The sequence below is a fragment of the Falco punctatus genome (assembly GCF_963210335.1).
Source record: "Falco punctatus genome assembly, chromosome: 2".
NCBI classification, from domain to species: domain Eukaryota; kingdom Metazoa; phylum Chordata; class Aves; order Falconiformes; family Falconidae; genus Falco; species Falco punctatus.
Genome location: NC_137581.1, coordinates 71692186 through 71715929, shown reverse-complemented (window position 1 = coordinate 71715929; position 23744 = coordinate 71692186). Strand labels below are relative to the sequence as shown.

General features: G+C 43.7%; 2 protein-coding genes across 5 annotated transcripts in view; one reads left to right on the top strand and one right to left on the bottom strand.

Annotated features, from left to right (window-relative positions):
* GABRB3 (gamma-aminobutyric acid type A receptor subunit beta3) overlaps positions 1–23744 on the top strand; it is a 217590-nt gene that overhangs the window by 4909 nt on the left and 188937 nt on the right. The window lies entirely within an intron of this gene.
* Positions 1–23744, bottom strand: part of GABRA5 (gamma-aminobutyric acid type A receptor subunit alpha5) — a 64637-nt gene that overhangs the window by 14332 nt on the left and 26561 nt on the right. For all 4 annotated transcript variants that reach the window (XM_080377386.1, XM_080377384.1, XM_080377385.1 and 1 more), the window contains 2 exons: positions 20546–20628; positions 828–971 (listed from right to left, as the gene is read on the bottom strand). In XM_080377386.1, the coding sequence (XP_080233512.1) occupies positions 828–971; positions 20546–20628 (227 nt within the window). The remainder of the gene's footprint in view (positions 1–827; positions 972–20545; positions 20629–23744) is intronic.

Below are 23744 nucleotides of genomic sequence, written 5' to 3'. Positions count from 1 at the left end.
CCCCAAGCCCTGTACAACCAGTGCGGTGGAAATCCCCCTTCCCTTCACAGCAGGCTGGATGCCACTAATGCTCCCCAGACAAGTGCATTGTGTAACCTGGTTAAGCCCCCATCCTGCTGGGCCCACGTGATCCCTGTCCCAGCCTCGACCCCCCCAGGAGTCCCCCCGCCAATGCACGCCCAGGGCTGCCCTTGCGTGGGAGCCTTAAGAAGCAGGACGGCATGGCTCACGTGGGTGCCTGGCCTGGGATTAAAGCTTCTTTGCCTCCCTAATGCTGCCACATCTGGCGCCTATGCTTGCAGCCCGGGAGGAAATGGGAATCCTCGGGGTTTGCACCTCCTCTCCAGCCACGTGGTCCCCTGGACACGCTGCAAAGCCATGCCACAACCCCCACTTGCCCTCTGCTCCCTCCCCCGCTGTGGTTTCATCAAGCAAATCACTTTAAAGCGATGATTGAAACGGATCAAATGTGTGGGTGGTGTTTGCCTCCCGGGATGGTTCCTCCCATAGGGAAATAAGCCAGCAACAGCTCTGGCAGCTTCAGCAAAGGTGGTCGCCAAGAAGTTGTGTGCAGCTTCTCCAGTGCTCCCGTTAAATAGCAGGAGCTTGGATGCACCTTCACCCGTTGCAACGTGTGTAAGAACCAGCATATAAGCCTCTCAGTGTTTCAGCATGTCTGCTAAGTGGTCAGGAACCTGCACAGGATCTCTCAAGCACCCTGCATCCCACAGATGTTTCCCTAACCTCCTTACAAAATAACCGGAGCTTGTGGATCAACCCTCCTGCTCCAGCTATCGGCAACCACGGGATGGAAATATTATCCCTACCTGTACTGGTACTGATGTTTTCAGTTCCTACAGTTTGTCCCATCAGGTGGTACTGGTTAAGTCGTGAGCCATCTTCGGCCACCACCACAGAGGTTGTGGTGCTATTAGTCCACACATAGATGACTTCAGAATTAGGGTAAGCGTCTGTCAACAAGGGGGGAAAAAAGACGGTGATGAGTAAAAAACACAGTGTAATATTTTAGTGGATCTTTAAATGATAAACAGTGGGGAGAGGGAAGAATGGAGGAGTGAGAGTGAATGGAGAAAAACAAATAAAGATGATATAATCATGTTCCCATATGCCCAGCTCAAAAAATATTAGGTTGAAGCTTTCTAATGTAACAGATGTGTGGGAAGGTTTGTCAAAGGCTGGAACAGTGGAGGTATAAATATAATCCATCACAACCACTCGATTTGAGAAAGAGCAGCTCAGACCTATATTCACCTTGCTGGCAGCTCCTAAACCCCAGCAAGCGGCAAAATGCGTTTTGCTGAAATCCCCCCTCAAAAGGACTTGGGCACCTTAAGTGCCCGGACAACGGAGACCCTCTATGTCTCATCCCATCTCCAGAATAAAATAGTAAGTGATGCCACGTGCAAGTGTGGGGTACGGTGCGCACGCGTTGACCTTGGGTTATGAACATGCGGATGAAGGGATAGGTCTTGCATGCGGGCGGTGGCTGTAGGTAAAGGAAGCTGGGATGTGTCTGCCTGTGCCTGTGATGCTGAGGAGCAGAGGCAGGATTCAGGGGTGAGTGAGACTGCATGCAGGAGAGCAGGAGGGCGGGGGGCTGTGCATAGCAGAGCAAATCAGTGGTGGTGCAGAAACACCTCCACACCTGGAAATGCAAATGTTTTAAGATTTCTCTACATTCATTTGGAAGTCCTAGGAAATAAAGGTGGTGACAGTACTGCCAACTCATTCCTTCCTCTATAACATCGCTGTTATTTTTAATGCCCTAACACCTGGAGTAATTATGCTGTTATAAGGGAATCTTAGTTTTCTTTTACTGTGATAGTCAATGCTGGTTTTATTTTTTGAGCTTACTTCGCAGATAGTCTCAGAAAATCCAGGAGCTTACTATAAATTTAAATATATTTTATTTAACTTAAGTAGCTCTTATGCTTTTTAGAACACCTCGATCACTGAAAGCTTTCAGGTGACATTACTGCAGGCATCTTACAGTAGGCTGGGGTCCATTGGACTGAAATCTCGGGAAAGCAGGCAAGGCTTACTCTCCAAATAGGAGGTGAAAAGCAGGTGGAGTTGGAAGCAAGAAATATGTTATGGTGGTCCCTGGACCCATACAACTAGGAATGTCAAGCAGAAAATGGGAAGTGGTCCCAGTTCAGGTTAAGAGCCTATGTGTGTAGCACAATGAGCTGCAGAACCCTTGGATGCTGGAGCAGGTAGCAGGGAAGAAAGCAGCACCTTGTTTTCCTGTTATTAATCTTCCTGCGGCATCTATGGGAAGTGCTGACAGAGGCAGGACACTAGGCTAGATACACCTTTTGTCTGGCCATTTATGGCTGTTTGTACATTGTTGTCCACACCTCAGGAAAGCTATAGAAATAATGAGGAGAGAGAGGGGAGAGGGTTCAAAAGAGGAGCACAAGTATCTCCAAGGACTGGAAATCAAGCCATGATTTGAAGCTTAAGGAGCGCATCTGAGCTCACAGACAAGAAGCTGAGACATGACTCAAGTGCTGAGTACAGATACTTGCATACAGAAATTACAACCAGGGTGAATTTCTTGTACTACTGACTAAAGTAAAAGCAAAATTCAGTGCCTGAAAGATGGTTTCAGGCAGATTCAGATAAAGAACAGGACACAATTTCCCAACTGGGGGGCAGTAATCAAACAGTGGATAACCTTCTGAGAAAAAAAATATGGACGACTATCACTAAAAGATAATGATGGGAAGATATCTTTTTTGTCACATATCTGAGAGTTGCTGCTGTATTCAGGGCTGCAGTTGATCCAGGGTTTGGAAGTTGAGGATGTACAAATTCTCCATCCCTTGTTAACCATGCAGGACTGCCCACACGCCTTCCATGTGCTTATATTGGTAGCTATGCAGTAAAATTACTGTAATTACATCTCACGATCCACTTTGAAAGGCTAAGAAGGAATGTTTTCTGTATTTCAAAATATTTGCATAGCAAAAAGTGAAGGATTTTCACCTTTCCTTTAGAGCTGAGGTACTTTCTCATCTCAGAGATGATTACAAGTTTACCAATAATTCCAAAGCCAGATCTGGAGAGGACAAGTAGGAGGAGATGGGTCCATTTAAAAAGGTGCTGCAGAAAGGCCTCCTTTTTAAATGCTTATCTGGTATATGTTGTTCATGTTTCAATACCCCCGGTGAATGCTGGATTTGTGTAGGCAGATTTGGGATTGTCTGAGAATCTGGGTTTTACCTATGTTACTTCCTACACCGGGGGGTGGGGGGGGAAAGCTTTGGACTTCTTGTTAGGATGATCCAAATGTATCTGACCTCAGCAGTTCCCTGTTACTGCAAGGATCCCAGGCAATGGGATAATTGGGTTTGTCCTGTTTCCTGCCAATGACACAATAAGCCAACCCGACTAGACTCCTGGTGAGAGCACTGTAATCAAATTCCACTGAAATTGCAACCACATGGGAACATAGGCCTGTAAGGCTTAACAAGTATTTAGATTATTTGGTTCTCTGCTCTGCCTAGCCTCTGGCAGAGGTTCTAAAATAAATCCGTGCCTCGGCTTTGGATTGCCGCCTTTACTGGGTACTTAAACACATGTACCAGTACAGGGTCGGAGGCTCCTACTCTGGAGATGCCCAGCCCCTGCCCCTGTGAAAAAAATATCTGTAATTCAGGCAGAGGCCAGAAGGTGCCAAAAATCCACCCAGATCTTACAGGTATGCCCAAGCAATACTTTCTGAGGATGCTTTCTTTTGAAACCATGGCAGGGAAGGTCCCCATCCCAGGTGAGAAGAGAGAGCCCTCAGGCAGGCAAGAGCAGAGCTTGAGGCCAGTCCCTGCCTGGAAGGAGGACTCCAGCCTGCAGGTCCTCTCTCACAGGAGAATGTCTGTTGCAAGGCTACAAGACAGAGAGGCATGCCACTGCTTGAACAGGAGTAGAGATTCTATAGGAGAAGGGAGAATAGCCTAGCTAGAAGAGGTTCTTGTGCAGGAGAAGGATGGTTTTAGCCAGGGCTTTAAGACACAGGAGGGTAACAGATGTGTCCCTGCAGAGCCCAACTCTAACAGATGCAACCTGCAGTGAATTTTCCTCCCCTCAGAAGTCAGTCACATTAGGAATAGGATGAATTTACCCCGTTCTAGAGATATTCTATTGCGATAGATCATATATATGGTATGATCCTCACCTATCTTCCATGTAAATGTAAGAAAACATGGTCTGTGTTTTAAAAAGCTTTTTAAAACATTTTTGGCTTAGTGCCTCATTTCCTCACTCTAGGCCAGGCTCTGTGTGTCTAAGCCTCCTTGGGAGAAAGAGGAGAATGGAGAAAATGTCAAAACATGAATGCAAATGTAAAAAGATACAGCCACCCCCTCAGTCCATATGCACCCTTGAGAGAAACTTACAGCTCTGAGAGGAAGAAGCCACCTCATGCACCTTGGTGTGGCAGCTGAACCACTGGCCACCTCCTTTCTGGTCACCTAGATAAACCTCCAGGTAGATAAACCTGTGTATTTGCAGCAGGTCATTGTCCTCCTACTGCAAACTTTTTGCCACATCTTCCCAGGAGCCTCAAACTCCAGTTATCCCAAACTTGACTACCAAAAGCTCCAGCTCTGCTGCAGTATAATTAGGCACAGCCATACTGAAAGCTGAAAGTGTGAGAGTAGTCTAGAATAATGTCATTTTGCTATTGGGGTAGAGCAGGTGCTAATGAAGAGATGGTATTATGCACTGTCATACCAATTGTGTAAAAAAACCTCTTCCACGTAAGCAAAGCTTCCAAGAGGTTGCCTACCAGCCGTGCTTGCTGAAGGACTGAGGAGCTTCAGCACCTGCTTTCTAAAGTTATGAGAAAGGTTTACTGCAGATAAGGGATGGTGGCCCTTATCTCCTCTACATGGCACACAGGGTGGGAACAAGGAGTCTCCCAAAGGGTGACAGAAAATTGTAGTAGAGGTTTTGGGTTAGCAAGCTGGGAGAATGCCTCTGGTGCTGCTGTAAAAGCGAATTTGGATTCAAAGCCACTGAAAATCCAAGTGAGACTGCTTAGTGTTTATTCTACTTTAAGCAAGTGGGCTTATTCTGTTTTTATGGATACAAATAATTTCTTTATATTCATTTTGCTGGCTTGCCAAAGAAAGGGGAAAGCCTTTTTAAATCATTCTCTCTCTCCTAAGCTCATTCTTTCAAAAAGAAAAAAAAACAATCAACCAAAAAAACACGGTAGCAGTTGAGATGAGCACCTAAAATTACAGAGAGGTATAATGTTATTAAAAGTGAAAAAATGACAACAGACATTTATTTCCAGTGGATGTTTGATAAATGGCTGCAGGCTTATCACCTACCAGAAGGATGAAATAAGTAATTTCTTCTCATATCTGTTTATTGATGAGCAGATCCATTTTCCTACATTCTAATATTCAACACACACACACAAGATAAAAATGGCAAAGATCTCCCCTGCTCTTCTCCCACACTCTTCCTGCATTTGTATGTCTGGCAAGGAAAGCACGACATGGTTTTTCTTACGCTGGTGAACAGAGAGCAGCAGACGACCACAGCCAAAGGAAGGGAATACATTAAAACAAAGCCTGACAAAGCGGAGCAGCCAGTTAGTAAGACCTGGAGGATCTCTGCCATTTGCCTTGGCACTGAGGGGTGCCCTGTTTTTGTTTGCAAATGAAAAAGTGTGAGCAGTGCAGCATCCTCCCATACACTTGAAAAGCAGCCCACAAGCAGGGAGCCTTCTCCTGCCACTGCTCCCACCCACAGGGACCTGTGGCTACTGACAGACGCTCTCCCTTCTTGCCTTTCTTTCGCCTCCATATTGGAATAAATTCTGGGGAAAAGAAAAAAGAAAAAAAAGGAGGAAAAAAGAAGTGTTTCTTGGCTCCTTAAGTAAAATAAACATAAATGTGGATGGCTCAGTCCCAATTTTGAGTCCGTGGGACCCAGATGTATTTCTAGGACTGATTTTTTGAAGCTACAACCCATGAAGAAAAATCACCACTGGTGCCAGTAAATTTTCATATTTGCATGACAGGGCATAAAACAATTTAGGAAAAAAATACTCCCTCTCCAAAACACGCCCCCAAACCCTTTGACAGACCTGACGGGAGGCCATAGAAGCTCGAGTAATCAGGTGAAGGGAACCGTGAAATAGGGGATCTGTGAGTATGGGTGCCCACCCTGCATGCTTGAGTTGCATTCCACAATTAGACTGTTGATCCACAAACCATGGCTAGAACTTTTCTTTCAGCATGATGCCAGTCGGAGGCTGAATTGAAGAGATACTTTAGAAAGATTACTTTTGGCTTATTTTCTATTTTATTCATGATAATTGTGCAGCTACATTCTTGGCCTTTATCGTCATGATATTTAGTACACGCCACAGGATCATCAGACTGCCTAAGCTTGGGAGTATTGTTAATCCCCATCAAAGCCTGTTGATTGTGAAAGATGTACATAAACTGTCAATTCTTTTAGAAGCTCTAATCACAATCTGAATACACATACAAATATCTATCTTTCTATCTTATCTATTCATTAATGTATTTGACTCACTTAGAGGCTGTTAGACAACTCAATAGAGAACCCCATCTACAACCTCTCAAAGACTTCTGCAGACAGTAAAACAGTGCTGCTACTAAGCCATCACGTACCACCTTGAATTCTAAGAGTCAGGTTGGGTGTCTTGTGATTTTTCTGTGAATACTTTTTAACCCATTACAAAGCATCCGTCAGTGGTTGTGCCTATGCAGCTGAGGGCAGATTTGAGCTCTGTAATTGGAATTTCCCATTAAATTGAGTTGGTAAGAATGAATCCATGTACAAATGAAATCAGTCTGTAGGAAGACCTAGTGGAAAAAAGATCTAGTAAAAATGTATTTTAATATATAAAAATAACAAGACATGGTACTAAATATGCATGGACTGGGTCTAGGGGGAAGTAGTTTTTTATAACAGTAAGTCATTAAAGTAAACCAGCAATTTAAATATTAAGAGAAATATATTCACATATTCAATGTTTAAGAGCCTAAAACGAAGCGTCATATTGTGAGGAATTCTGCTGGGTTTGGGAGAATTTAAGGATCATGGAAATTACTTTAGAGACCTGAAATCATCAGAATCAAGACTGATCATCTTAACTGGCATGAGCTTACAGCATATGGATAAACAGGATGCATGATTTTAAATACATGCCATAGACAAGAAGTGTAACGTGTATAACTATATGGTGTTATGAATTCACATCACACAGAATGGCTGGGGCTGGAGGGCACCTCTGGAGATCGTCCAGTCCCACCCCCTGCTCAGGCAGGGACACTGAAAGCAGGTTTTCCAGGATCGTGCCCAGCAGTTTTTGAATATTCCACAGACGGAGACTTCACAGCTTCTCTAGCCAACCTGTTCAGTGCTTGGTCACCCTCACAGTAAAAACATGTTTTCTTGTGTTCAGATGAAATTTAATATTTGCTAACCTATGCCCACTGCCTCTTGCTCTGTCAGCGGGCACCACTGAGCAGAGCCTGGTTCACCCTTCTTCATTCCCTCCCATCAGTTATTTATACAGGTGGATTAGGTCTCTCTGAGCCTTCTCTTCTCCAGGCTGAACAGCCCCAGCTCTCCGTCTCTCCTCATAGCAGAGATGCTCCAGTCCTTAAATGATCCTTATGGCCCTGCAGTGGTCTTGCTCCACAAAATCCATGTATTTCTTGTATTGAGTTGCTCAGAATGGGCCACAGTGCTCCAGATGTGAGTAGAAAGGAAATGCTCAGAATGAAACTTTTTTGGAATGGCACAGTATCATCTAGATATGACAACGGAGGATGTCCAGGGAGGAAATTATTCATGGACTTGGAACAATTCTTGTATGAAAACCAATGACAAAATATAATAGGACACGATTGGCTGTGAAATGTGCAGTGGTAAGTTCAGTCTTACTAAAATGATTGTTTCTGTCCTTCCTCAATTTATAATGAAAATATAATTCAGTAACATAGATGGTATTTTATATGTTTTCCTGATACACAGTTTTATTCGATCTTATTGTCACATTCCACAGGGAATAGAATAGGATGTTCTGAAAATGTGCCAGAGAGGTCTCAAGTGACTTCATTACTAAGCAACACTAATATGCTATACTGATCATTACTAAAAAATATAAAGTCCTAAATTAGAACCAAATTACTCTGTTTCAAAATGTAATTTATGAGTCACCTCAGGAAAAGGTGGGAATAGAAATGTGATAGAAGTGTCTATGGCTTGGAAATGAAATGGAAGCACAGACTGTACCCACAAGGTGGTGAGACATAGAATTATAGAATCATTTAGGCTGGAAAGGACCTTTAAGATCATCACGTCCAACCATAAACCTAGCACTGCTAAGGCCACCACTAAACCATGTCCCTAAGAGCCACATCTACACATCTTATAAATACCTCCAGAGATGGTGACTCAACCATATCTCTGGGCAGCCTGTTCCAATGCTTGACAAGCCTTTTGGTGAAGAAATTTGTACTAATATCCAATTTAAACCTCCCCTGGTACAACTGGAGGCCATTTCCTTCTGTCCTATTGCTTGTTTCCTAGAAGATGAGACCGACACCCACCTGCCTACAACCTCCTTTTAGGTAGTTGTGGAGTTTGACAAAGTCTCCTCTGAGCCTCCTTTTCTCCAGGCTAAACAACCCCAGTTCCCTCAGCTGCTCCTCATAAGATTTGTGCTCCAGACCCTTCACCAGCTTCGTTGCCCTTCGTTGGACACACTCCAGCCTGTAAAATTCATTTTGAGACACATAATCTTGTAAAAGCCATTTTCTTCAGCTTTCCAAAGCAAGAAACAGGTGGAAGGCCCTGCCTAATTTTAGAAGTTCCAATTCATAGGGGAAAACTCTAAACGTGACCCACCTTAGAGCTCAAAAATATAAAGCAAAGGGAAAAAAAAACCCACCCTTATGATTTTGCCTGAAAGCAACTTTGTGATTTTGGATGTGTGATTCATGATTAGCCTAGGCAAGGCTGCTGACTGCTTTAATACAATAAATTGACTGTTTGCAAGCCGGTACACTAAATCACGGTCATATCAATGACGAATGTAACTTGAATACTAATGAACAGTTGTCCTGATAATTCAGTCAGTCACAGGATGCTATTGCACCACTTATGAGCCCTGAGCTAGGAGCTGTGCAGAGTAATACAGAATGTCTCTCAAGGATGATTGTGGAGACAGCACAGCAATTTGAGCAATGACCCTTAAAGAGGTGTGCGTATTTGCCACCATGTAAGCAGTACCACTGGTGACAGCATCAGCTCTTCCCTGCTCCATCCTGCTCGTCCATGTGGCCACAGGGGAGCAATCAGAGTAGCGCAGCTATTCCCCAAGCACTGGGGCTGCAACTAGGACTGAGTCCTTGCTATGAAATCTGACAATACAGGAGCCTAGATTAAAAACCAGGCATGGCACACCAAACTGAGCTGTGTGTTCTGGGGTGGCAGGTCCTCAGGCTCCACTCAGAAAAGGAGGAAAAAAAACAGCAAAGAAAAAGTTTTCTTTTTGGGGCAGCACCTCAAGTGGCAACAGACACACAGGTGTAGACAGCTAAACTGTGCCACCCATCGTTGTGGGATGCCTGCCATGAGCTGACTGAAAGGGGTGACTAAACAGGGTCCTCTGCGGGTCTATCACACATTCAGGTGCTCCAAGGTATGAGGGAGCACCAGGTCATCTTCCCAAAGTCCCTGCTTTCATCTGGGAGCTAACATTAGGGAGCAGGTGATGCCTGCCTTCTTTTGCTTCTTCCCATTTCTTCCTCTTGTTGCAGTCAATATTTATAACACAACTTCTTGCTTTATTTTCAGATTTAGTGCTAGCTGTCTTGATCTAGAACTAATCTGAAAATTGATATTACACCACATTTTAATGGTCGCTACACAATTGCTTTTCATATGGAACTGGTCAAAATCTGGTATTCCAGCCTCTGATGCTTTCTTTTTTCCTGTTACGGCCAATATAAATATCTGCTGCAAGCAGACTTACAGCAACGGGGCAGTAGGATGTGCTGGGATGACATAAAAATTTGAAATATCCTGGGACCTTCCTGACCCTATGCTGGTCTTTGTAGGCCAGGCATATGGTAACTCCAAATCAGTGGACCAGTTTGAGCTATGTACTAGTATTTAATGAACTTTGAATTTGCAATCACAATATTAGGCAGCTATATTAACTGCTTCATTAGAAAAAACAGCATGGTCATGAGAAAGATGTTAGAGATTTAATTTACTTTTTGCAAGGCAAACAAAAGTATCTTCCAAAGTGTGACTGACACCATTACTCACTTTGCATAGTACCTTACTCTCTAAGCAATCTTGATTGCAGTGGTGCACTCATTTTTCAAGCTGCTGCATAATATCAGCAAAGCTAATGCGATCAGCTCTCCAGGAGTATCACTTTGAGGAGTTTCTTTTGAGAAATGCAGAGTGAATTTTAGAAAATACTCCATGTGATCTTGTTGTGGCAGATGCCTTCACAAATGTGGTATTTTTGGCCACATCTAACACCACAGAATGAAACCGTGACCTCGCGGTAATCAATAGATGTTCTTCCCACCAACTTGCGTGGCACCAGGAACCCACCCATCATAGTTAGCCTATCTGCTGAGCTTACCATTCAAAGCATCTTCACTGACCTGAAACCAGCCAAGAGCGATTGAGACTACTTGAAGAACTAAATACACACCTCTGTTTCTGAAACCAGTCCCTTAATGAAGACATTTACAAATTTCAGTAGTAATGCTGCATTAATAATACTGTGCGAACATGTAATCAATAGGTATGTAGAGACAGCAGGCTGAAATATTATTCCGACACTTTAATACTGCTCTGAGATTTCAATCACTAGAATTTATTCCCTACACCTGAGGTGCAGTCATCTAGAACTCAGAAGCTGAGTTATAAACTCCTACCGGGGAGTACAGCCCGGTGTTTAAGAACCTCCCGAGGCTGTCGGTTCAGCCTGCCCAGCCTCAGTGATGGGCACGAGGACCCTCTCTGAGGCGAGCAGCTGCTCAGCAGGGCACTGCCATTTCGCCTCCTGTCTGCCACAGCATGTGGGCGTTTGTTCCCTCTTTGAGAACCGGCCCCTTCCAGTCACAGAGACCCAGGTCCAAAGGTGCTCACGGTCTTATTTTCCTTGTCCACCAGTAAAACATCTTATCTACAACCACCAGCTGACCTATTTTAGTCATCTGCATTAGGAGGAGATTAACCTGAGTCTAAAAATATCTACTTTTCTCCCCTGACTATATAAGAGTGCGAGAGCGATCAGCTCAGCTGTATATATTTACTCTGCAGAAAGATAAATTTAGAAGGGAGGAATCCCAGCTTTGCTGACAGATTTACTGCTGGGATGCTTTCAGCGAAACAGCTAGCTGCTAGCACAGGCTGGCCATGGGGAGACTTTCAGTGGATATGATGGGGAATGGGGGAAAAAACAGGCGGCCTTCCAGGCTTTCCTTCTTCCCACTCCTCCTTCCCTCTCGTTTCTTCATGGGGGACAACACGAAAAAAGTTTCCCTTGAAGAAGCTTGCTAAGCTGGGACTGCGGCAGCGCTAGATCACAGCCCGGGCTAACTTGGCTCTCTGTGTAGGGGAGGAGGCTGATGTGGGACCCAGCGGTGCTGGGGGAGGGCTCCCTGGCCCCACCACAGGCTGAGGTGTCATGAGGGAGCTGCCAGCCTGGAAACTGAAATTCAAGTTGCAGCAGTGCCTTGCAGATTTGCCTCCCACCCAAATAAAAACCTGAGGCAAGTCGTTCTGTCATTAATGTACTGCAGCGGCAATGGGAGGCTCTAATTGAACCTGGAGACCCCATAACGACAGAGGCAATAAAAGCAGGTAATGAACCGCTCTGTCTTTTCTCAGAAGAGACTTTAATTGCTCTTTGCCTCCTTTATCCCCACCTGCAAAATGCTGGAGGAAGAGACCTACCAACCTCATACCAGCATCACGGGAATGATTTCAGAAACGTTTATGAAATGCTTACAAGCCATGGAAACAGCCACCTTAGGAAACAGCCATTAAAAACCTGGCTTGTAAAGCAGTGTAGCGGTATTTACCCCTTTGTCCCATTTACGAATAATATCCCATTTACCAGTGGCACAAACCCGTGATCCACAGCTGGCAACTGTAAACCCTCGCTGTGCCTTTTGGGGCATCACGGGCCCAGCAATGCCTTTTGCAGGTTTGCACCCAAGGGTCATTTGAAAGCTTAAGCACAGAGTCTCTGCATGTTGTCGTCTACTGCTGACAACTCAAACTGAATCACTGTTTTCCTGCAGTCAGGCAGTTGCACAGCCTTTAAATTTAGGCTGAAATCTCCAGAGTGGGAAATGCATGCTGATGTTTGTACCATCAGCAAAGCACCTGGATCTCCACGCTGCTCCACCACAACTGTGCTTAGATCTCTTTCCGGTGAGAAAAAAACCACTTGCTGAGTATCTCCACACCAGTTCCTTCCCCTGCTTGAATTTTTGGTTCCTTGAGCGCGAAAACACCACCGGTTGAGCTTTCCCCCCAACCCCAATGTACATGGGCCACCTCCCGACGAGGAGGCTGCTCCCCGGGCAGGCTGTATGCAACCTTCCAGCAGCGGCCACTCAAGGGGCTCTCTGCAGCACTTACAAAAGCTGCTACTGGTGGCCCTGGGAGGCGTCCCTTACCGGTACAAAAAAAGGGTTTCACTAAAGGTGATCCAGCCTGTGCAGTGGCTGCTCCAGGCTGGTAGGGAGCCAAGACCTTGGCTGCTGCACGCCAGCAGAGTTTGCAGCCTTGGGTCAGCGCTGGTTGCGAGGCGGGTGGGAAAGACAACAGCTTTTTTGGATGACGTGTCAAATGCCCTGTGCGAGCTAGTGTTCTTTCTGATCTTCCTTTTTCACTCTGTTATGAACCTCAGGGGGAAAAACTCACTGGCTTCTGAACAGGGGGTGACCAGAAGTAGGCAATGACTGACTACAGGGATGGGCACTGTTTCAGAGGAAAGCAATCACACCTCCAGAGGGCTAGAAGGTAGCAAACACTGTGTTTTTAATGTATTTTTAAAATTACCTCTGTGCAACGAGTAACCATGTATATGTGACAAAGTCTTTGAAAAATTAATTAATGGCAGTGACTGCAAATGCTTGAAGAGGACACTATCACAGTTTCTCCAGCCTTTTCTGGAAAGTTCTGAATGTGCATCATTGTCACGGGTGAAGAAAAAACTGACCAACCTGATAATTCTGGGGAGCTTTCAGAAAAGGACCCTTTTGCCTTTTGTCACACTAAAAGGTATCACTTCTATGAGAAACCTACCAGACAAGTGAGAAGTTAGTCATATTAATTTGCAAGTTCTGATGCAGACTGGGGTCCCATAACAATAGCTGCTGCAGAAACCCACACCACACAGTCCAGGCCCAGAACCCTATGTTTTAATTTCTAAGTAGATTTGTGTTAAGAAAACTTCTTAGATCTCTGAAATACTTGAATATTACAGCATTTTCTTTTACACACCGTGCTTGCTGAATGTCCTGCCCTTTGGGAGCTCTAGGCTGCATTGCCCCACCCTGACTGTGGGACTCAATGCAAGGATGAAGCTGCTGGCAGCACTGGCTGCCCAAAATGCTGGATTAAAGAGGTGTCTATATTGCTATACATGCACATCTGAAATAAGCACAGGCTATGTTGCACCACCTGTGAGAAGGCTTAAGCACCTATTGGTATAACCCACTCCACTCAATGCAGGAAGAACAGCACAGCTCGTACAAGCTGCTTGCAGAAATGGTGGAGTTGTCTCTGTACTGAAGAGCCCTAATGACCGTTTTACTAAAGATCGTTTGAAAAGGATCCTTTGGGGCCAGGCTCTTTTCAGTGGTGCTCAGCAACAGGACAAGGGCAAGGGGCACAAACTGAAACACAAGAAGTTCCTGCTGAATATGAACAAGAACTTCTTTACCTTGAGGGTGAGACAGCACTGGAACAGGCTGCCTGGAGAGTTCGTGGAGCCTCCTCTGGAGACATTCAAAATACGCCTGATGCGATTCTGTGCAACCTGCTCTAGGAGAACCCTGCTTTAGCAGGGGGTTGGATAAGATGTTTTCCAGAGGTCCCTTCCAACCCTGACCATTCTGTGATTATGTGTAAAACAGGACTTCTACCAGGAACTGCTAAAATAGCACCTAGGAGAGATACAAAAGCTCACCACCACCATATGTAACACCTAACTAATCTACAGCAGTGACTGTTTCTCTTGATCAATGTACAACAGACGTTTTTTATTCCTGAGCTAGTGATGTAGAGAACAAGAGAACAAGGGACTTCTAAGTTACTCTGACCAAGGTACAATACACTTATGTACATCTGACAAGTATTGCAGAAAAGTAGGAACATCTAAAATATGATTCACCTTGTCCTTAGGCAGGTATCAAAAATAGTTCAAATGTACCTTACTACATAAGTACTTATTTCCATTCAGTGGCCATAAAGAGAGTCTAGACAACTAACTGTGACATAGTTGTCTATCTAAAATTGTCGCAGATCCATCGTGTCCATTTTCCAAGGCTTTGCTGTCAGTGCAAGGCTTTTGATATGGGCCAAATCACCATGCTCATGCTGCAGTCGAGCATTTCCATGTCCCAGAACAGGCAAGAGCCCAGCAGATCTGGAGGAGTTTAGTGGAGCTTCGTATCTCTAGTGAATCCCTATGATTTTGTGAGTGTTTCAGTCAGGAGTCTGTGTACTAGGGACTTCTGAACTAAAAGATTCAATTTTTTAAACAATGAAGACCCATGACTAGTCATGTGTCCACGATTTCCAGGAAGCTAGTGGCAAATAACAGCAATACCATTAGGTGGTCTCTACCTCCTCCACTCGGAGCGTTGTATGGAAAATTAGTTCAGGCTAGATGCCTATGCTTTACTAGCTAAACTTAAATAAAATTACACCCCTGGTTCAAGCTAGTTGTCTAGACTGCCTGTCTGATGCTGCCACAGGCATCTTGCTTAGTGCGTCTGAGACCTGGCTTCCCAACAGCTGAAAATTAGGGGAGAAGAATTCCAACCAAAGTGGTGCGTTGATAACTGGTGGTTACATGGGGCAGGAGGAGGGAGCAGAGAAATATATCAAATATTATATTAAATGCCTTAGCAATATTGAATTTTAGTATTCACCTAGCTTCATCTTATTTTAGTCATTCAATGTCCTTTGCCATGGAAGTGTCTAAGGAAGCAGTGATAAACCTTAGGAAAATGTATAAGGCGGCGTTACTTGAGGCGGCATGCCTCCCTTGACTTCAAGTAAAGCTTCTACACGCTGCATAAAGGCCAAACCTATCATTTCTGTATTAGCTGGCTTTTGCCTTAAATTGCAAAATCACAACTTAGTCTTGAACTCGGCCGCTCGGCATTTCACAGAGGACCTCCCTGGCCCCCTTCATGTGCCCTTCTGTAAAGAATGCACTAACATGTCCTGGCAGAGTCAACAAGCTGTACTGCCTGTCTCAGCTCTCAGGAACCGACTCAGAAGCCCCTTATGGCCAGCTGCTAGGGAAGAGAAACAGAAAAGCTCTGCCTCTACACGGGGGACTACAGTTCCAGCTCTCCTTGGGAGCAACCCACGAAAACCTACCAAAGAACCATCTCCCTTTTTTTGAAGTCTCCTAAAATTAACATTTGTCTTTATTTATCATCCATTTAATTATATTCTTATACAAGGCTTCTACCCACAGGTTTTGGGAGGCTGAATACATTGTTTATCACCTTTTACTAAACCAGAATTAGAGTCTGTTTAGAACGACTCTGTTTTGAAATTCTTCCTGCACACCTGCAGTCCTTCTGCAGCTTCACAGGTGCTAATGAGGGGAAGCACAAAATCGAGAAACCTCCTGTAGGTGCCTTCACCTCAGTGCCTTCTCAGCATTACCAGGAAATACCACCCTTAGGGGAGTTTTCTTAAAATACATTTTTGGAGAAATTTCTCAGTGGCTGCAGGTCCAAAGATAGTTTGAAAACAGTGAGTGCCTTATTGTTAAGTGTTGCAATAATATCCTGGGATACTGGTGAAGTTACTGTCTCCTCATTACTCTGACCTTACCAGCCGCCTTGGAGGAAAAGAATTTGAGTGTGCCTCCTGCTACAGAAATAGCCTGTGCACTTTCCTGTATCAGAGACCACAGCAGACACCATGACTCAGTTTAAGCTGTTAAAAGGGAAGACGTACATACACTGTGTTAACTACTTTCTTTAGATGCTACAAATTGTACTGTTTTCTCACAGTCATCGAACTCCCTTTTTGACTGATGGGTTGATGCCTTTACCATCTTCATGACCAACTTAAATTCATCAGGAGTAAATACCAAGCCTGTTTTTCCTCTGCTTGTGAGCTAGGGGATCTCATTATTTTCAGAATATTCATTAGACTCTACTTACTCTAAAAATAGTACGGGGTTTTTTTTGCCAGCGAGTGACTAGTGGGCAGCAGCTTCATGCATTTATCCGTTCCACAATACAAGCTCTGATAACTACATGTACTCACACATTGTGCCTTCAAGAAACAGTTGCCATAAATAGATTCCATTTTACAGTATTTGACATTGTCAAAGCAGTGGTAAACATTCAGTAATAGCAATTAACTAATTCATCTTCAGGGAAACCCTGTGAGCTAGGTAACACTGATATAATTAACGCATGAGTAAAATGAGATTTAGGAGTTAAGTCAGTTGCCTGGGCAGAGGCCTTCATGGTCTAGTGGATTAGACATCTGTCTCTCCACCAAAGAAGTTGAGTCTAATCCTTTTTCTGACATTGATTTGCCATGTGACCTTATGGAAAGTCAATTAACTTCTCTGCCTCAGCCACCCTAGAGATAATGATGCTTACTTACCCGGTGACACATGGGTGTTTGGAAACTGTACTAAATGATACTTCTGATGTACTCTTAAGGCCTATCAGTGGAAGAGGTGAAACACTAAAGCTTCCTAGCTCTAATGTCCTTGCTACCTTACCTAATTCCTACTCCTCATGCCAGAAATAGACTGGGGGTAAGGAGGAGTTTCTCAGACTAAGATGCTGCTAGTGAAACTGCGGATGACATCAGGAAATTTCATCAGATCCTGTCTGACCAGCAAATTTATTTAGAGTGCAGGTCAGCGTTATAGTTGCAATGGAAAGTTTATTTTAAACTTGGCCATGGAAGAAGCCAGCATCCTTCCCATGCTGCCCTGAGCTAACGAACAGACTGCTCTGGCCATCCCCGCTGAGCACCCAGGCTTCAAAGGGAGCGGGGCCTCTTTGCAGGGACCCAAGAGCCTGTGCTTATGCACCATCCCCAGTTCTCTTGCACCTCTAATGAGATTTCTGCAGAATAATTTCTACAGGTGGCCTTATCACCAGCAGGGATGCAAGCCTGGAGGGAGAGTCCCCATGTATACACACCCCCTAGAGCAGACCCATCTTGCCCTCTCTGAGCACTGGGGACTTAAGAGGACTTACTTAAGAGGACAGCTAAAACCTGCTCTGTTCAGTTCATTAGAAGCCATCCTTGAACTTCTGTCCTCTCACCAGCACAGCTTTTCTTGACGTGCCACAGAGCATTAAGAAATACTGCTTCTGTAGCTGGCGTTTGAACTGCCCAGCAAGTATTTAGGCTAGTGGTGTGCTCAGGTAACTTTATGTCTCTTTTCCCATATTCAACCTTGATTTTAATTATTTCTACAAAATATTTTGTTGCTACATATAATGCTGCCTAGGCCCACAAAATCTCCCACAATTCTAATATAGCAAGAAACCAGTCAAACGGGACATAAGAATTCAACATTTACCTTTATTTCTGTCAGCAAGATTAACATTCCTTCTTTAAAATTAAAGGAAATGTCAGGGCTTTTCCCCTTTTGCTTGCTGAATTGTAGCAAGTATGGTGAACACTTATGCAGCCCGAAAAATAATAACCTACTTCTGCCTCTGATGTGGCACCAATTACTTCTTGGCATCTTTTCTGCTGCCGATCCACCCGTGCACTGGCTGCTTTGTTTCAGTGTCCTGATCTCTCCACCCTCTGAGCAGTTAGCATTCGTCTCTTCCCCACCCTCCCAGCTCCATCAATAATGTCTTTAACACTTACTTTGATGCTATTCCTTGAGGTTTTTCAAAATCCATCTTGGAAAGAAGACCATTAAATAGAAACCCTTTGGGGAAAGACAGGGAGGAAAGCTAAAGCAGAGAGGGCATGTGTTTGTGTGTATTATACCCCTGCAGGCTTTCCTCCTCCAGGCTGCAAGCCTGGAGACGACTTAACGCAAACGCCTACTGCTGTAAATAGGGAATAAATATTGTATCCTCCTAAAACAGATCAGGTTAATTCAAACCCTGACTTATTGGCTGCTACTTGTGCAAACATCTGCATATTATATCCAAGTAAATTACTAATGGGCTGCCAGACCAGTAATACAGATATTCCCAAGGCTGAAAGACTGTCTATAGCTTGTCCCTATGCATTTACTTACTGCAGAGAGTACCGGTGTGGACTAGAAAAGGGCAAATGGCTCCGTGTCTACACACTGTGGAAGAACTTAAAGGTGACTTGCAGTAGATTACAAAATACACTCTAGGATTGTATACTGAGCATGGCAAGGAGCATGAACTAAAACCATATTCAGCCCTCAGATGCCTAAAATATGACTTTTCAGTACTGTTTATTCCCCAGGTTAAAATTACCTGTGTGCTAATAGGTGATTAATATGTAACCCATTTGCCACAAGCAGAATATATAATTGCACTCAGACAGACCGTTGAGGTTTTTTTCAAATGCTTTTGTTCAAGATTGCACTCCTTCTAAGTGTTTGTAGCTTATCTAGTAATGTTATCTCCTGCACTTGCATATTTAGGTTTTTTTCCTTTTGTCTTACTATATGGAGAGTTAGAATTTGTACCTTACTGAACCTAATCTACTAATACATTGAAGCATCCATTTAACTTTAAGGTTGAACTTCAGATCTCTGCTGCATCAGATTCTTTGTTTAAATATGTACATTTTATTTTTATATTGCATATTTTGCAAGATTTCATAAAACTGTCCAACATCCCAGTTCTATAGTCTGCACTAGAGACTAACGGGTGTGACTTCAGCTTTATCTACGAATACAGTAAAGACTATGTAATACCAGGAAGGACAATTTATTTTTCTTTTTAATCTTAATTCCTTCCAGTAACTTTTGTTTAACTCTATATACAAACAATGACAGTTTCATGTGAAATGTTTTCCAATTTTTAAGTTTGGAATGAAATGGATAGTTTGCATATATTTTTTAAAGTTGAATGTATGGGTGTATGGACCTTCAGAATTATATCAGTTTTGCTGTAAATTAATGTGGCTAAAGTAAATGGACACACCTGAACCTGCAGTGACCTTGTAAAATACTGGTGGCTATTAGATGAAACTGGATCTATCTGGATTGGAAGAGGGAAGGGAAATCAGTTCATCTTAAGTTTGGTAGTTTGGTAATCGCTACTGTAAACAGTTTTTTTACTTCTTAGTATGATCACCAGAAGACAATGCATAGCCAGTATTAAACCAGGGCAGATACAGACGATAAAGGCAAAGCTTAATCTTGCTAGGATTAGTGACTCTAAATTGATATGACTGAAAAAACAGTGAAAAATGCTGAAAGTTAACTGGCTTCAGGGACTAGAAAAATGCCTTGCCTGGTAATTTTCAAAAGTCTTTAGAGACACTGATTGCACCTGGAACCTCTGATTTGATTAACAAAATAAAAAATGTCTACTGTAGTAGCCTCATCTGTGCTTTAATTAAGAGCTTTGTATTTAAATAGAACCATCTGATGCCCTGAGGTTATTTTTAAAGTAAGCTTCTGGCAAGGCAGGAGTGTGGTGGATTACAGGCTTGGAACTGAGGAAAAATCATCGTTCAGCATACAGTTTAGAATAATGTGTGCATATATACAAATACATCTGTATACATGTAACAAGATACAGGACTGGATTTATTAAAGCCAAATGGAAAGATATTTCCTCTTTTAGTATTCTAGATCCCTTTTAATACATGCAATGTAGATATTGCACTGCAGTCTGATTCGTGTAAATACCACAATAGCACATCAATCTGATCTGTCCAATAAAAGCTCCATTTCTCTACAAATGTAAAACCAAGTTATCAACTTAGTTGTCTGCATCTACTACTCCATTTAACAGTGGCTGTTATGCTTGATGTGGATATATAAGACATATCACCTTATCAGCTCACCATTTATCATGGAGCACGCGTGAGCTGAAAAGCAGCAGTGCCAGATAAAGCACACTGATGGAAAATGAGCGGCAGGGTAGCAGCAGGGGTGGCAGACTGGGGGTGCTAATAAGCACAGTTAAAAGGGGATGGGGCGAGGGGGGCAGGGGAGAAGAGTGAACAATTTAGACAAGACATAGCTGAACTTGAAAAGCCAGATAACAATGGATTTTTCTAGTTCTTATTTCAGAAGGGAACTTACAGCTTCCAAATTTTAATGGGCAAGCATGTGCATCCATGGGGAAATCTTCAAGCTGCATGGGACATTCAGCAGAGATGGTCAATCTGTGGGAGAGTAAAAAGAAAACACATCACTTTTTTTCAGCGTTTTCCCTTTAGGGCTCTTACTGCGATCCAGGAGTGCTGGCACAAGCAAGCTTTTCCTGAAGGCTCCTCACTCCTCCTGGAATCACAGCAACCCCCTGTTAAAATGAATGTGAGATAAACCAGGTGGGCCACTGTGCATGCATGCTATAAGCCTTATCTAGTAACTCTAGGACAAGTGAAATGATTTTATTTATGTAAGCTGTTCCAATAAGATCATTCTTTCTTATTACTATGTGAAGGAACTCCTGTGCTGGAGCTTCTGCCATGCACTTTATACTTATCTGCTCTCTGTAGATAGCTGCGACTGGACTAGGAATTTGGCTCCCGAGTGTAGCACTGTTATAGACATAAAGAAGCACTGACTTTATATATAGATGTAACTATTTAAATACATAAAGATAAATACTTGTGTTATATACTTAATACTTAAGTATATAATATATTGATAACTATATATAAAGTTACATATAAAGTCAATGACATATATATATGAATTTATATAGCACTACAGTTAGCTTCTGTGGAAATCACATAGTATTGGGGCAGCCCATTTCATTTCAACATACTGTGAATTACCTGGGCACTTTGTCGGGAAAAAACAACAGGGTCATTTTCCCCAGCCTATTGCCTGGGGAAGCAATTCTATCCTGGACTGCCCTGCCACTATGTGGAAATTCAGGAGCTACAGTGAACGTAGGGGTTAGGGAAGGAAAAACACTTAGGAAAAAACAAACGTATCCCATGGATGTTCTGTATGATTGACAGTTTAAGCTGAACGCAAAGAAAAGTCCAAGGTAAATTTCTGAGCAGTGCAATATCAGTTATATTGATATAAAATACATCAAATGTATCAAAAGAGCCAAAGCTTACTTTTCTAGGTGCATGCAACACATAGCACAGTGGGAATCTGTTTTGATTATGCCATTTTGATATTTGCATAATACAGATGGTTTTCTCAGGACAGTGAGGTTGCAAATCTCATTTTATATTATGAATACCCTTATGGCTTTCTTGTTTTATGCTGCCGTTCTGCCTCAGAGGTAACAGACCAGAGACACCCAAAGCCTCACAGGCTTCCCGGTGCTGGGGTGATGCAGGGCTCTGCTGGAGGGCAGCCTGGTTCCTTACCAGACTGCTGCGTGGAGGGCAAAAATCTGCAGAGAAATCCACAACACCCTACTACCCGAATGCAGAAAGTACCCATTGCCATCACAACAGCTGCATGTATACATACTCCTCAGCTATATACACTCACTGCTTCGTATTAGCACACCAAAGTGAGTATTCTTGCTACAAGAACTTCTATCCAAAGGGATCATAAAGGGTAACAATCTGTCCATGTACAGATGGCACAGCATTCAGTCAGTCCAATTCAATACAACACAATGATGCCTTGCCGGGGCACTCCAGCTACATGGACAATAAACTGGGGGAACGAGCTCCACTCTCTGCCAAGGCACAGAAACCTGGAGCTTTACCAATAGCTGGAAATGGCAAAATAAGCACAGAGAAATGCAATAGTATCTATCATTGGCTAGAGATTATATCATGACGATAAGCTGGGAAACAGGGAGGGAAAAAGGCAAACTGCAAACAGTAATGGAAAATATAAAGATAATACACCATATAAAGCAAAAGGAAAAAAATCCAGTTCAGAACAGAGATAATGTATTGCTTGGTAAGAACAGACAGGAAGTCTACAACATAGAAAAGAAATTACTGAAGCCTGAGATACCTGCCTTTAGGCAAAACTGTTCTTGGACTTCATTTTTGTAAAAGAAATTTCAAAATCACTAAAATACAGAGTTGTGTGCAGTGGAGACTGCCCTTGGGCAACAAGGCCAGCAAAGCCACAGTCACTGAGAGTGCTATGTGGATGCATTATGAACAAGCTGGTTCTAGTAGCATCATGCCCAGAATTATTGAATCACAGAATCATAGAATGGTTTGGGTTGAAAAGGACCTTAAAGATGACCTAGTTGAAGCCCCCCCTGCCATGGGCAGGGACACCTTCCACCAGACCAGGTTGCCCAGAGCCCCATCCAGCCTGGCCTTGAACACTTCCAGGGATGGGGCATCTACAACTTCTCTGGGCAGCCTGTTCCAGTGCCTCAGCACCTTCATAGTGATGAATTTCTTCCTAATATCTAATCTCAATCTACCCTCTTTCAGTTTAAAGCCATTACCCCTTGTCCTATCACTACATTCCTCCTTGTGCTATCACTACATGCCCTTGTAAAAAGTCACTCCTCAGAGCCTTTGCTTCTCCACGCTGAGCAACCCCAACTCTCTCAGCCTGTCTTCATAGTAGAGGTGCTCCAGGCCACTGACCATGTTTGTGGTCCTCCTCTGGACTCAGTCCAACAGGTCTATGTCCTTCTTGTGTTGGGGGCCCCAGAGCCAAATGCAATACTCCAGGTGGAGTCTTACAAAAGCAGAGTAGAGGGGGAGAATCACCTCCCTCTGTGCTGCTCACATTTCTTTTGATACAGCCAAGGATACGGTTGGCTTTCTGGGCTGCAAGCACACATTGCCAGGTCATCTTGAGCTTCTTGTTTACCAACATCCCTAACTCTTTCTCAGGGCTCTTCTCAATTCATTCTCTGCTCAGCCTGTGTTTGTGCTTTTGATTGCCCTGACCCACATGCAGGACCTTGTACTTGGCTTTGTTGAACTTCATGAGGCTCAGACAGGCCCACCTCTCAGCCTGTCAAGGTCCCTCTTGGATGGTGTCCCTTCCCTCCAGCGTGTTGACCACACCACACAGTTTGGTGTCATCATCGAACTTGCTAGAGGGTGCACTCAACCCCTCTGTCCATGTCGCCAACAAAGATGTTAAACAGTGTTGGTCCCACTGCCAGCCCCTGAGGAATGCCACTTATCACTGGTCTCCACCTGGGACATCGAGCCATTGACTGCAACAATTCAAGTGTGACTACCCAGCCAATTCCTTATTTACTGAGTGGTCCATCCATCAGATCCATGCCTCTTTGGTTTAGAGACAAGGATGTTGTGCAGGACAGTGTCTAATGCTTTGCAGAAGCATTTAGCACAAGCACAACTTGCATCCTTTT